General features: G+C 35.4%; 1 protein-coding gene across 1 annotated transcript in view; it reads right to left on the reverse strand.

Annotated features, from left to right (window-relative positions):
• RANBP9 (RAN binding protein 9) overlaps positions 1-14,723 on the reverse strand; it is a 40,252-nt gene that overhangs the window by 13,335 nt on the left and 12,194 nt on the right. Inside the window, exons 3-5 of the mRNA XM_062569921.1 lie at positions 6,095-6,147; positions 3,918-4,085; positions 926-948 (exon numbers count right to left, since the gene is read on the reverse strand). Of these exons, the coding sequence (XP_062425905.1) occupies positions 926-948; positions 3,918-4,085; positions 6,095-6,147 (244 nt within the window). The remainder of the gene's footprint in view (positions 1-925; positions 949-3,917; positions 4,086-6,094; positions 6,148-14,723) is intronic.

The raw sequence follows: 14,723 nt of genomic DNA on the forward strand, positions 1-14,723 counted from the left end.
CACGGGAGTCGGATCTTCTAATGAAATGAAAACAATCAATGATAACGAGAAGGATTCCTGCTCCAAATTTCAGATTAAAATGTCAAGGTTGGACTGTACTGGTACTACCAAGGACCCTTCCAGCATTCCTCCAGGGCAGGAGTGACAGGAAGCGCCCAACCCTGTGGCGGGGCAGAGTGGCACTCTGGGTTCATGACTTTGTGTTTGCTTAATATCTGTCCCCATCTCCTGAAACCACAGCAAACAGCAGCTGGTCAGATGGAACGGCACCCTGACCCGATTACATCTGAAGTGAAGTGGATGAGAAAAAGCAAAGGGTATCAGTAGCATAGGGGACACATTTATAATGATTTCAAGGAAAGTACAATTTAATTGACCAAAAAAGATAAAAGACTTCTTGTATCTATGGCCTTAAAAAAAAAAAAAAAAAAAAAAAAAAAAGCTTTAATATGTTTCATATTATGGAGTGAACAGAACAGAAAATAGATTAGAATAGAACAGATTTTGAAACCTAACCATCAAACATGAAATAAACTGACCAATGTCTTAAGTAGCCAGCCTTTCTGCATATGATATGTGATTTTAGATATATGCACAATGTTGGTGCTTTAACCCTGTACGTAAGGCCTGCATCTGACAAAGTATGTGACAATTAATTGTATGTATTATCTTCTGGTAAACTTTCATTAGAATTGCCCAAATAAAAATGTGAACAGGAATACCCCTTCCCTCACCCTTGCATGAGGATTGGTGTAAAAATAAAAAACTTTTGCTTCAATTAACAAATCACTGAAATAATGTGAGAAATATCTGATATTAAATGGATTAAGATCATCACTGTATTTCCAAGAAGCATAAGATAAATGTGAAACAATGGTTTATACTACACGTTATTACCAGCTATTCAAAAATGCACTTATCTTACCGGTAAATCTGTGAAAGCGATGCCTGTAATGAAGATAAAATTAAGATTAGTTTCCATATGTCTGGATTCTAGCCTGATTAAAATATGCAGGGTAAGTACAAATACCTGAATTTATCTTTTCACTTGCATATCTCAATATTGAGACAAGGGTCAGCAGTGTCTTTTCTTGTTTGCTATTAGTTTTTTTCCTAAGTAGTCATTATCTTTACATAGGTAGCGTGTATTTGTAATACTCCAAATCAGTCTAGTTACTAATGTACTCTTAATCCACAGCAGAGTTTTGTTTTTTGAGCATGATAGCTTCATACCCTGTTATATAATCAGAAGCATCCATCCACCCATAAATCCAAGAGGCTGATTTTGCTCTCTCAGGATTAAAGGGAAAAAAAAGACTTCAAGCAATTTAGAAAAAAACAGCTTTCAGTTACAAATAAATATAAGGAAGTCACTTCTGACAGCCAAATAGTAAGTATATTTCATAATTTCCTTCAATGTTGCTTATAGTTCTTCAATTTTACTTGTGTGTGATAATTACAAGCTTAAGAGGAAAATAGATTTGATTTGTTTTATATCATTACCACTTCAAATTTAAGATTAGAACGAAGCTTTTAACCTTTTGTCCTCAATTCCACCCCTGCTTTCTATCTCCACTCTTCACCAAGACCTCAAAATCTCAAGAATATCTGAATTCCTTACTCATATCTTTACTATGTTTATCATTCTTTGATAGTAATCTTTCTATTGCTTTCAAACTCCTAGTTCTATCATTTTACTTGTTACCTATTCACACTCTGATTTTTTGTAAGCTACCATCTGGCTGGCACATTTTGGCATCCAACTCATCCTTGTCCAAAATGACCGTGGCAGTTTACAGCACAGATAAATGATGATCAAGTGGCCGTTTGAATCATCTTAAATAAACAGTTACTGCACATTGCAAGTTATTTGGGCCACAACTCTTGGCTGCTTTGTTTTTCCCTTTTTTTGTTTTTGTTTTTTGTTTTTGTTTTCCACTCAACGCAGGATTTCACAATTGCCCAAATAATTGCATGTACTTAGCACTTTCTGTAATGTCAAATTCTGGGCCGAGTAAGAGATATCCAGTACTCTGGCTACATCTATGGCCTAGAAAAGAAACCTCAGTGTCTTCCAAGTCATGATTTTACAGGGATTTTGAAAAGTTAGTAGCAATAACAACTCAGTAAGATAGCCAGAATTTTTATTTCTATTTCCTAAACACAGAGGCAAAGCTCATGTCAGAAAGTCAAGTTAGTAAAGTTGACCAAAGCAAAATAGTTGTCGGGCTTCCTTCTAAAATTCTGAAATGTTTGTCAGTCTGTCTCTATGACAGGTACCATTTTACTGGCCTCTCCTCAACTATGCCATTCAGCTCTCCTTTTAAACACGTATTAATCGTGTTATTTCACAGTTGGCCTAAACCAGTCTACTTGAAGACTTCCAGCGAGAGAGGAGGTTCTGTTCCTTCCCACTTAGCTTTTCCATGCATATGTCATTGGACAGCCAGAAAACAAATGTTTTTTTTGGCTGTTCAACAATCTGATCCAATTTACCTGTAAAAAACACAACTAGCTCCAAAACCAGAAGTAGTCAGACTACCATTATCAACTTTAAGTCACCAGTTTAAAGACTCTGGTAAAACAGACATGGACCTGCACCTTCCGTTTTGATATATGCCTTGTAACAGGGCTCAAAGAAAAGACAATGTGTGGTTTAAGTGCCCTACTGCCCTAGGTGTTAAGGTATTAAGTTCAGACACACAGTCCCATTCAATTGGCAAGAACATTAAACCACATGACAGGATTACAGAATGATTTAGTTGGAAGGAACTCTCTGGAGGCAATTAAGCCCTGTTCTAAGGGGGAGACTGAACAACTCCAAAGTTAGATCAGTGTGCTCAGGGCCTGAGCAAATAGAGTCTAGTTCTGACAGACAAGGAGAAGAATTTAAACCACGTCATTACCTTACAACTTACCAAACTGCCCTCATGATTGGAAGTGGTAGAAAGTAGAATACTGACTTTAAGACTCCATACCTCAAAAACACCTTATTTCATTTCAAGCTGGACTCTTTTTCCTTACCACCTTCTCCTGTCCTCTGGGTCATTACCCATGACAAGTCTTTCTTCTTTCTGAGCCTTATCCCTTAAAACTTCTTACTCCTCTCAATGCACTTTCAAAATCTATTCACAAAGTCCCAAGCCCTTGTCTTATCTTTAATCCAGAAAATATTCTTCTCTTACAATGTATATCTTTGCTAATTAAATTACATGCAGTGACTGAATTATTACATAGAGTGCATCAAAAACTCTACACCATCCCAATCTTCAAACTCAAAATTGTCTTGCAATGTTGTATAATGCTAAAATTTATCACAGAGATTTAATGGACTTAATTTTAGGACAACTTGTGTAATTCATGGCTGTATCTCAACTATGCATGGCTCCAGACTGGGAATACAAAAGACTCTTCCCCTACAGATATTCAAAATAACATCCATTTGATTTAAAGATTTTAGTGGAGGCTATGTGTTCCCTGTAAAGCAGCGCGAAATTTTAAAATAACCCCCACTCTCTTTGGTCCAGAGGACAGACTGGTAGTCTTGCTCTAAAGTGCTAGCATATGCAATTACAAATTAGAACAAACCAGCAGGTTTGGGCTTAACTGATACAACTTTGAACAAGAATTACTGTACATTATAAGCAAATATTAGCCCCTTTAGCAGCCCTGAGTTCATAAACGAAGATCCAGTGGAATAAGATGCCACGGCAAATACTTTCAAATTCGTAAAGTGAATTAGTGCAAATAGCACATAGGGAATTATTATTCCCAATTCTGTAATTAATCCATAGATGAGATTATTAAAGAACTATTCAAATACTTAGCTCCTACCAGGGAGTTTCCAATTTAAAATTTGCAGAAAGCATCAGATTTGCAAACCAAATATTAAGATTAATGATAGTGTTTCTTCATACCCAAGCTGTGTCCGTTCTTTGTGTAGAAGCAGGTATTATTGATAAGGTTGACACAACAACCAATGACATCACCCGTAGTAAATGTTGGGCCATAGGGTTGTCCAGTTCCAGAGGAACAGAATGAATGTCCATCATCTCCATGGTAACCATATGAATGTTTATCCCAACCTAGAGAACAAAGCATTTAAAATTTATTCATTTTTTAATATAATGAAACAACTACACAAAGTTAGTATAATCCAATCCAAATTAAGGTTAGTAACTATGCTCAGCTTTCTGATTTCTAACTTAAAAAGTCTGTTTCATTAAAAAAGATATCCTATATCAAAATAGTTGAACACGTAGTTCCATTTGTAGTACCCAATAGATAATACGAAGTCAGAAAAAAATATATTTTTCTCTTTAAGCCAACAGGCAAAATTATCACCACTGGAAACACAATCAGCTACAATGTTCAAATTTGAAAAGCTATCTGCAGATCTGACATGTCCCAATAAAGCAGTGAAGATTCCTCGTGTTCTTCTTTTCATCTTGCAAAACTATTGCAGCCATATGTCATAATCAAATTCTTTCTGGCTAAAACCCAAACATGTATCTCTGGGGAAACACACTTCTCCTGATTATTCCTAATGACTGTTCAGCAGCAGGCAGCACTCTTCATAATAGCTCAGCCTCCAGACTACAGTGTCACTAGCTTTGCTGTCTCAAAAAACTAAAAAGTTAAAAGAAACAAAACAAACAGATGAAAGTCACAGCCAGTAAGCAGATCAAGATACATACAAACACAGTGCTAATTTTGCAGGTGAAGAAGCTGCAGAACCAGTTAAGAAGTTTCATACAATTACATTTAATGAAATATTAGCCAGCAAGCAATTGTAGTCTGAGTAACTCAAGCAAAAAGGCCTAGAAAAGTAGTAAACTTTCAGGCACCACAAAATCTTCCTAAGAAATCTATCAAATACGTCTTCAAAATAATATAAAGAAATCACAACTCAAATTCCAACCCTATTTCCATATCCATTGAGATAACTGAAGGGTCTAGATTAAAGGATATGACTGCCCCAAATACATTATCATGCCATTAAAGATGAGTAAAAAGCACAATCTTTAACACAAGTAGCCAAATTTCATAGGCCAATATACAGCTGACTATGGCAATTTATACTGACAACTCTACTTTTTTTTTTCAAGCAGTACAGGGCTGTGTCCCCCCTCCCCCGTCAAGCTGCTGCAAAACAATTTAGTTTGAAAGTATTTTCTAAATATTTTTAAAAAATATTTATTAAAAGCTCTTGATCAGTATGACCCATGACAGATTTACACACAATTGCTTCAGCAGACACCACATTAAGTATTTCTCAGTAAATTAAGTACCAAAAATTATTGCAGTTGCATTGATTAATAATACCTTCGATAAATTATTTGCAGTAGCCTAGATCTTACTCAAAATAAACTTAATGCCACCAATAATTCATCACTTTTATATGTGCTAACAAATATAACTGGAATTTGCTATTACTATTAGGGTAGCAGAGCATTTCAGTGAGAAATTAACAATGCAAAAGAAAATACAAATACTGTAAGGTCATTTCAACATAATTTTATACTTGCTTAACAGTAACATTTTCTAAAAAAAAAAAAAAAGCCGCTTTTTAAATATAAAAATGTATTAAAATAAAACTACACACACATAGTATAGATATTGCAGACACTTGTCATGACAGTATCCCTGATCGTTTAAGTCAACTGAACAGTCAACACAAAGTTCACTACATAGCCTTACCATTAAAGTTGGAAAGGTAACACTATTGAAAACAACAGTAAGAAATCTCACTTTATGGGAGATCTCACTTTATGCTTGACAAGATTTTTATCAGAGCAGCTCACCCTTATTATTAAAAATTCAGTTTGCAGAGTAAAGAAATCATTGATAGCTCCACTTTTATCAGGAACCATGACCAAATTTTTAAAATATATTTGTTTGCTATTAAGTATCTGCATAGCATTATAAATAACACTAAGATGTTTCACATAATGCAAATGAATAGACATAGTACAGCGCTATGCCATGCTACACTCATTGGTGCTTACCAGACCTTTCCCAAAGTCACATGTATTTCAAAACAAAATTAAGCAATATAAGTAACTTATCAAATATAATAAATACTAAAACATACCTGGTAGTCTATTCATGTTCACACCCTGTGCCGAAAGCCCAATTCCCATGTAACTGTAAAAATGAGAGAACAAAGGAATGTATCTGTCTCTTAACAAAAAGATGTGTACGTGCAGGATATTGTCAAGAAACACTGCTGATTAATCACATACTAATTAGGCTGCTGAGAGACCATTTAATACCAACACAAATGCGATGGAACCGAACAGAAGTCATTTCTGGGGTATATGGCTTATTTTAGACAGATTCTATCTCTGCAGGAGGCAAGGACAACCTTCTCCTTTGGGTATTTTGGGTTATCTACAGAGAATACTTATGGTAGCAATAACATTGAAGCATGGCTGAAGAATGCCAAAGGCCAGCTCTCATTTTGGAAGAAGGGTAAAGTCATACACATGACAATTTCATCACCTTCTACATACTTAATCATATTTTGCAGATAAAACGGAATTACTTGTTTTACAAAATACATGCAAAACTGCATTATTTCAGCAGCAAAATGTATCCTTGCAGAAAAGACTATTGCAGGCCTGGGTCACAGAGCAGAATGCTATCTGGAGAAATTTACTGGTAATACCACTTAGCTGTTGGCAATCTGCTGGCAAACAAAAGATGGTAAATATTTTTGCTGTACTAACCAATAATCTTAAGTCTCAACATGTCCAAAAGTCAGCTTTACAAACACTAGATTTAAAGAAGTGTCTAACAATTTTTAGTGATTCAATAATCAACTACTGGAAAAATCAAAATGCAGTTTTTCCCTAAAATCACATTACTTGAAGAAAGTGAAATCTCTTTCACATCTATGTATTAAACCAAAGTCATTTCATGTCCAAGATGACAGGAAAAAAAGACAGCACAATGAAATTGTGCTTTCACTCAGAAAAAAAAAAAAAAAAAAAAAAGGAAGTGGTAACTAAAGCAAACAACCAGAACTCATCTAACCTTTCATCATTTTTTCAACACACACACATTTTGACACTAATTCAAGCTAGTTAACAGAAATCTATCATGAAATAAAAAATAAGTTGTAGGAAACAAAAAAAAATCCCTTCATGTCAATCTGAAAATAGTTCAAGACCACAAATGAGACCTTCAGATTCTCATCAAGAAAGATACAATTAAGAAATTATTCTGCCAGAAAGCACAGATTAATCTGCTATTTTAACTACATGCTAACTACACACAGAATGAAACGGCAAAGGAAATCACAGAAGTCATATGCTTAATCATGTAAAAAGATTTCTGTTTTTTCTATTGATCACCTCCAACAGTTACCTTACCTGCCTCTATATTTGGTACTTGCAAAGCTGCCCTCCAACATTTTCTAATACACCCCTCTCCCTCCAACAAGCATAATGAAACTTCAAAAAATTATATAGGTGATAGTCCACTTAAAGATACTAGAGGTGAAGCAAAGGGCAACAAACAAAAGGATTAATCTTTACTGCATAGCTAATTACATTACTGATGCACCATTACAACAGCAGAGTCAAAACAATTACAAATGAAAGCAACAAGTGAAAAACCCTAATATTTCATCTTGAACAATAAAGGTAGAACTGTTATGACAGTAGTCTAGAATTCAATGCATGAAGTACTCTCATGGAAAGACTGCAAATTTATTACTGTAGTTTTCTAGGCAAATTTAAGGACCTTGACCTTTTTTTTTAAATAATTTTAAATAACTTTAAAAACAAGTCCATCTACTACAAGAGTCTTTCAAGGTAAGCCATATTCCTAATAAGTTTCATTTCAGTATTCTTACAGAAACAGAATTAAGGTTACACAAAAATGTAAAATGATGGATAGAAATTGATCACCACAGGTAACACTATGGTTCTATCTGGCACTAATATGAACACAGTGGATTTTCCCTAGATATCATAAACATCCGAGATTCTTCTTTAATCTAGTAACCATTGTAAACATGGAGCCACTGTACAAGATACCCACTAAATTTAATACAGTTAGGAACAAGGATTCTTCTTTCACTGGCAATGACCAGAACACTGACACTATCCCAATAAAGACTGATATTTCAACAGTATTTTTTTTTATGTGATTTTGGAATATTAACAATATTTCATAAAGGAGACAAGGTATTAACAGAAACTTGAGTAAAACTGGATTAAAACCTTTCAGTTAATTAACATAACTGCTCTAAACATCAAAAGGAAAAAAGATTGGCTACTATCTATAGTTAATTTATAATTAGCTATAGTAATAGTTGGATCACTAGCTGATCATGTGCAACTAGATACTACATAGTAAACTGACAGAGAAAACAGTATTGTGACACTTTTTTAGATAACCTAAAATTCATCAACATGAACTGTACTTACACCAAAACACTACATGTAATTGTGAAGAAAAAGAATGCTTAAAAATTTTATTTTTCTGGCACCTGTAACTTTCATAAGTTGGAAAGTTTCTTTTTTGATTTTTAAAAATAAGTGCAGTTCATATTTAGGTCTGAAGTCATTGCCAGTAGAAAACTTGCTTTAGTTGGATGAATTATACAATTTGTCCTCATATATGGTTCCTTGAGTTTCACATAACAGGTGTTTCAAGACCAGGCCAAACTCAGTGGCAGGGCTATACGTTTAAGTCTACCTCCCTTTGTCCTCTATAGAAATGCAGGAGGACAGCACAACAAGCAGGCGCACCAGCCCGTTCCTGATGTACTGTCACAGAAACGGGCGCTGCATAGGAGATAGCCACGGACAGACAGGAGGAGCAGGTCCGTTCAAGGCCACGTGATGCTGGAACGAAGCCGCTGGGGAAAGGGAGCTGTGAAGGCCAGGAAGCAGCACGCTCACTCCAAAGTGCAAGTCCTTCCAGATGGGCATGATCTGGCTGGCTCGACAGAATGGAGTAATGATGTATTTCAGATGCTGCCTCCCTCGACTTTTCCCTGCTTACCTGCCAGTGCAGCTACATAGCTCTCCATGCATAAATGTCGCTGGCTGCTGCTGTAGCAGGATTACTTACACAGGCAAACAGAAGGAAGTGGACTAAGAATCTGTTCTAAGAAGCCCCTCTTTCTGAGCATTTTGGTCTCTCCTGCTGCTATTTATCACCTTATTAAATTGTTCAAGTCTTAGAGTAGATTATAAAATCATAAATAACAATGTGTGCAACTAGTCACAGAATACACGAAGTCAACCAATTAGAGACTAAAATGAGAGAGCCTAAAGCTGAAAACTGATCTAAAGGGTGTCCAAATTAGAATTAAGGATCAAGGAAGCAACAGCATCTTAAGTACTATTGATTTTCCACTTCCAATTGTATTTGTTCTTGTTCTAGGTTGTCATTTTTAACATCTCAGCATATTGTCCAGTTTACACTTCACAACTGCAAGCTATATACAAATTTTTCATAATACTGCAAAGCTACTGAAGTCTAAAATTAGACTAAGATTCAACTTCTTGCCGCAAAGTAAATATCAAACATGCATGCATTGATACCTACTTTTTCCACTATCAGACTGAAAAGCCTATGCTTTCCTGCAGCGAAACATGAAAAGCAGCAACCTCACAATAATAATTTTCTTTTCAAGTATGTTTTCATTCAAAGAGTTGAATTCACCCTTTTTTGCTGGCTTCTATGTGGCTGCCTGAGCAGACTAAGTGTGAGAAATATAAAAAAGCAAACAAAGAAAAATTAGTACAGAACTGGAAAAAAAAAAATCAAGAGTTCATGCAAGAGTCTGATTTCTACTTGAAACTTTTTTTTTGGGGGGGGGGGCCACTACATGGAAGATGTACAGAAGATCTTTCAATGTGGAAGTCAATAATAATAATCAGAATTCAGGTAATCATATACTGTCTACCCCATTCCTTAAGAAATAATACAAAATCTGAAGAACTGTATCAAATCACAGGTACCTTGGAAAACATAGTAGTGCTAAAGATGAATTCAAGCACTAAGTATCACGTCTCTTGTTTTAAAGAAAAACAAATACTCCATCCTACTTGCAAATGCCAATAAAAGAGACAAGCATAATAAAAATGTAAGATCCTCTCTACTATGAATTTCATTAGGAACCTCAGCGTGCACAGAGTCAAATTCCTGCTTTCACCAGCCTACAAGTTATGTTAACGACAGTATAACTGGGGGAACTGCTACATCATACCTTGAAACCCAAGTTGTTTCAGTGATGATAGAAGAAAATAATCAAGCTGGTATCTGAATCCTGTTTTCACTTACAGGCTACAGATTTAAAAAACATGACTCAACATCACACAGTGGTATAGTCTAAGTTAACAAAATATCTGTATGGAACCTAAAGCAATTTAGTCCAAGCACTAATGTACATTTCCACTCAAAAATAAGGCAACTGATAACATTCTGATGTTTCAAATCAGCTGACAACTAAGAAAAACAAAATACATACTCTGAAAAATGTCAGTTATAAAGTGAGTGCAGTTTTGTTTTACTGTCAAATAAGTATTTAAGTAAAAAGGGAAAACAGGAAAACACTGCAGTATCGTTAAGAATTTTAAGACTAAATGACATTAAGAGGCTTTGCAACTGACTCAAAAGGATGCAGAAGTTCAAATAATGTCCTACAGTTTCCTACTATCCTCTTTGATGCTAAATTTTAAGGTCAGAAATACAGCAGACTAACAAGATGTCTAAATTCCATTTTTAATACTTAGTCTGCACCAAAATTCTGTAGGAATATGCTAATCCAAGAGTCTTATTGTCTACACAATCACAAGAAATGAGCTGTTAATTTTTTTTCTCTATAAGTGTTTCAAAATATGCCATAGACAGTTTAAGTCTTTCATTTCAAACTGAAAACAAGTTTAATTTTATGGAATGTTTCCAAGGAAACAGTATTTTGAACATGATAAGCCCTGGTTTCAGATGAATCCAGTTCTACATAGAAGAAAAAAAGAAGACAGGCAATCATCCTTCACAGTGTTTCAAACTGTTATCCCTATGATGTTTTTCTTATAATTCTTACACTGTTTTTAGAAAAGTTATAATTTACTGATCTAACCTTCAGAAATACATCTGACTTTGAGGTTATAAAATTTCTCTCTAGTGATACTACTGAGCACAGAAGTCTTTTGAGGTAAAATATTGCCAGAAAAGGATAGCTGCAGAAATAGGTAATACATGTCAGGTCCACAGTAAGATAAGTATCCATGTACTACATTTGCATGAATGAGCCCCATAAGAAAGGAATAACTTTAAAAAATTGCAAGAATCAAGAAATGAAACATATTATCTTGATCCTTCTTTTTAGAGGCAGGAACCTTCATTTCTAGAAAGCACCACCAACAAAATAAAACTCTTTTGTTCCAGTTCCTCACATCTCTGACCAATGAAACACAAATCTCTAATAATGCTCTTAAATATTTAGTTGCAGTTCTTCCCACTTTCTCAAATGTCTGGCCTGTATACTCAGGTAAAAAGAGAGAGAGAGAAAAGCTTCATAAGACAGTCTTCCTTATCCATGATCCAATCTCTTGCACCTGCTGCAATTCAAATCAAGACACTAACACAAGAAAGCTACTTCAGACTTTCCTTGCGTCAGATCTCTATACACCTTTATACACAAGTAACCTACTATTAATGTCACAAGACATATCCATATGCAGAGACTGAGCACAGTTAATATACTGTATTGTAACAAAAGACTGCTTTGCCAAGGGATTGAAAACTGTTTTTTAAGCGCATATCAAAACAAAAAACTAGGTCTTAAGACTGCATTAAGCTTTTAGATTAGATAGTAACACACAAAACAAGAAAAAAAAATCAGGAATTGAAGTTGTTTTGTATTTTGTTTACTGGTTGTGCTTTGCTCAGACAAGAAAATGGGTATACTGATGCTAAAGGAAAAGCCAACTTGTTGCAACAGAAGTAAAATTCAAAACAAGAAAGTATGATTTCTGTTTAAAGCTATACACATACATTCTCTAAAAAAGAGTAAACACAAATTTTACGTAAACTTCACTCAATACGCTAGAACAGCACGGACTAAAACACAGGCACGAGTGTCACATGAAAACTTGAACTCTGTGCTCATAGGATTTGATTCTTCAGGATAGTCGTTCCTTTATTTCTACAGCCGCCTCATCACATATGCATAATGACATACACAGTCGTGCACTGCCAAAGCAGCATATGATTGACTGTATAGTCAGTGTTAAAAAACTGCCATCCAAAAGGTATCTAAAGCCTTATTAACAGTGCTTTAGCAAAAAATACAACAATAACTTGAAGGAGTTGCGAACTAAATTTATTTGAGCATAAAACATTCAGCAGAACTTACACATGCAATATAAAGTATGCCCATGAAGATCTGCACCAATACTACCACACTACAGACTAAACAAGCATTCTCACAGAAACGTAAGCTATTCTAACCACTATTTGCCAAAAGATTAAAGCCATTCTAAACTTAACTTTCTTTTTTTTCCCCTCTAGACACCTTACCACTTTCAATGCTTGTTTTCATTCTTCTCTTCAGAAAAGAAGCTTAGAGCACATTGAATTTTAAACACACATTTTCCTCACCTGCTCTAAAAGCAGTACAGACAGCCCAGAAATAAGTGCCATTTCTATGATTTGCCCATTGTTGGTATTTACAAATCAATGAATGATGCAAAGAATGGACAGAAATTCAAGACAGCGAGGATAAATGTTTTTTTCCCCAAAAGAGTTCACCTTCCCAGTAAAGGAAACAGACACCAGTGGCATAAACTGGCACCATGACCAAAGCTAGCACTCCCACTCTACCCAAGTCCAGATGCTCATTCTTGCCCCAAGTTCTTCTCTCTTACTCTGTTTGAGCTACTCAAAGTCATACAAACAATCATATTGCAGAAGTAATCCGACTGAAGAATAACTCACTCTTAGGTCAACTTTTGGAGAATAAGTCACCCATTCTGATTGACTGCGTAGCTGGCATAAGTTACAAACTGGCACAAGAAGAACCATTCAAATGTTCAAAGACTACTTTTTGCGGCCAAATGACCACAAATTGTCCAAACTACACCTTAAAATAAGAATTGTAAACATTCAAAAGCCAGGAATGCCAGGCCGGCTTTGGAATGCCAGGAGCCAACAAGCCTAAGACTGAAGTTCATGTGGAAATGGATGACCACACAATAAATTACACATACATATATGAATTATCATCTAAAATAATGGGATAGTATTTTGCTTCTGAAAATCCAGGTAGTCACCGGATACTCTTGAGACAGCCCCTTGGGAAATGGAACTGAAATATGCTTACATGCCCAGAATGGACAGCTAAAGTGTGTAACCAAAGGTTCCAGTAAAGCTCACAGACCCTTAACTCGCAGAGATTGTAGATGGCTATTCACAACTGCAAAAGGACACCCTCAAAACAGCAGAAGAGCACAGCACCACAAAGAGCACAAAGCTAAAGATTTGTAGTTTACACAGAAACTATGATAACATCACGCAAATATCTTTCAATTGTGTAAGAGGGAAACATTAACTGGTATCTGAAGTAACATGTTTATTGTGGGGCTGTAAGACAGATGCATTACCCCTTTCCATAAAGTCAGAGAACCTACATCTGTAAAAGATCAGCAAAACTGAACTAAGTAAAAAGCAGCAAAGTAAAGCAAGTAAAAAGAAAACTGAAAACTAAATTTGAGAGAGAGACTGGAAAACGAGCCACATTCAGACATACCTACCTAGCTAACAGAATGGCCACTACAGTCATTTTGGGAAAGTGAGGAGACAGTAAATAGCTTTAAGAGCAGAACAGATTTAGACTAAGGCTTGTATCAAAAACACATCTTCAGAACTTAGCACATGCTCGTTCATTGGTGATCTTAGCTAACTGGCTCCTATCCTAGAAATTTAGATGAAAAAAAAAAAGTTGTATAGAAAAGACAATACAATGCCTATCTCATTCCTCTGAGCATTATATTAGGAAATTACAGAACAAAAACTCTGTATGTTACTTCTGGTTCTCTGGTAAAACAATTGAAAATGAAGAGTACATTTGGAGCTTTAAAAAGTGTAAAATTAAAGCTACAGCTATGTTTAGTTTCTCCAGCTATATCAGAGTATTTTGACAGTAGTTGCTGCAATACTCTCTGCTTTGACTGACATGTTTGTTTTTGTTTATTAACTGGAGCTACCAATAGAGAACAGGATATAACTTGCAGTTACTACTGTTCTTCCTACCATGCCTTTTAATCATCATCAATGTACTTTTCCCCATACCTACATCCATTACTCATCTACTGTTAGTATCTCCTATTGCTCACATGCCTGTTCACAATGTTCCACATAAGCCCAAACAAAACAAAGCGAAACAGAACAAAAAATTAAAAAACAGTACAAAAAGGAAAATGTAAACAGGAGTCCTCAGACTGCAAAAGGAGGCAAAAAATTAAGGAAGAAAATTGAAGAAATGCAGAACAACAGAAAATATTTACAGAGCAACATGACAATTAGTTAGCACATTTAAGAGATTTTAAAAATCTCCAAGACAATTATTTCATATATCTGTATTGCAGCAGCACAGAAAAGACCTTCGGACCCTTTGTGCCAAACACTATATAAATATCAAGACAGTTTGTCAAAGATATTTGAACCTTACTACTTTTCAGCTTCAGTCTCACATCCCT

Source organism: Rhea pennata, chromosome 2 (assembly GCF_028389875.1).
Source record: "Rhea pennata isolate bPtePen1 chromosome 2, bPtePen1.pri, whole genome shotgun sequence".
NCBI classification, from domain to species: domain Eukaryota; kingdom Metazoa; phylum Chordata; class Aves; order Rheiformes; family Rheidae; genus Rhea; species Rhea pennata.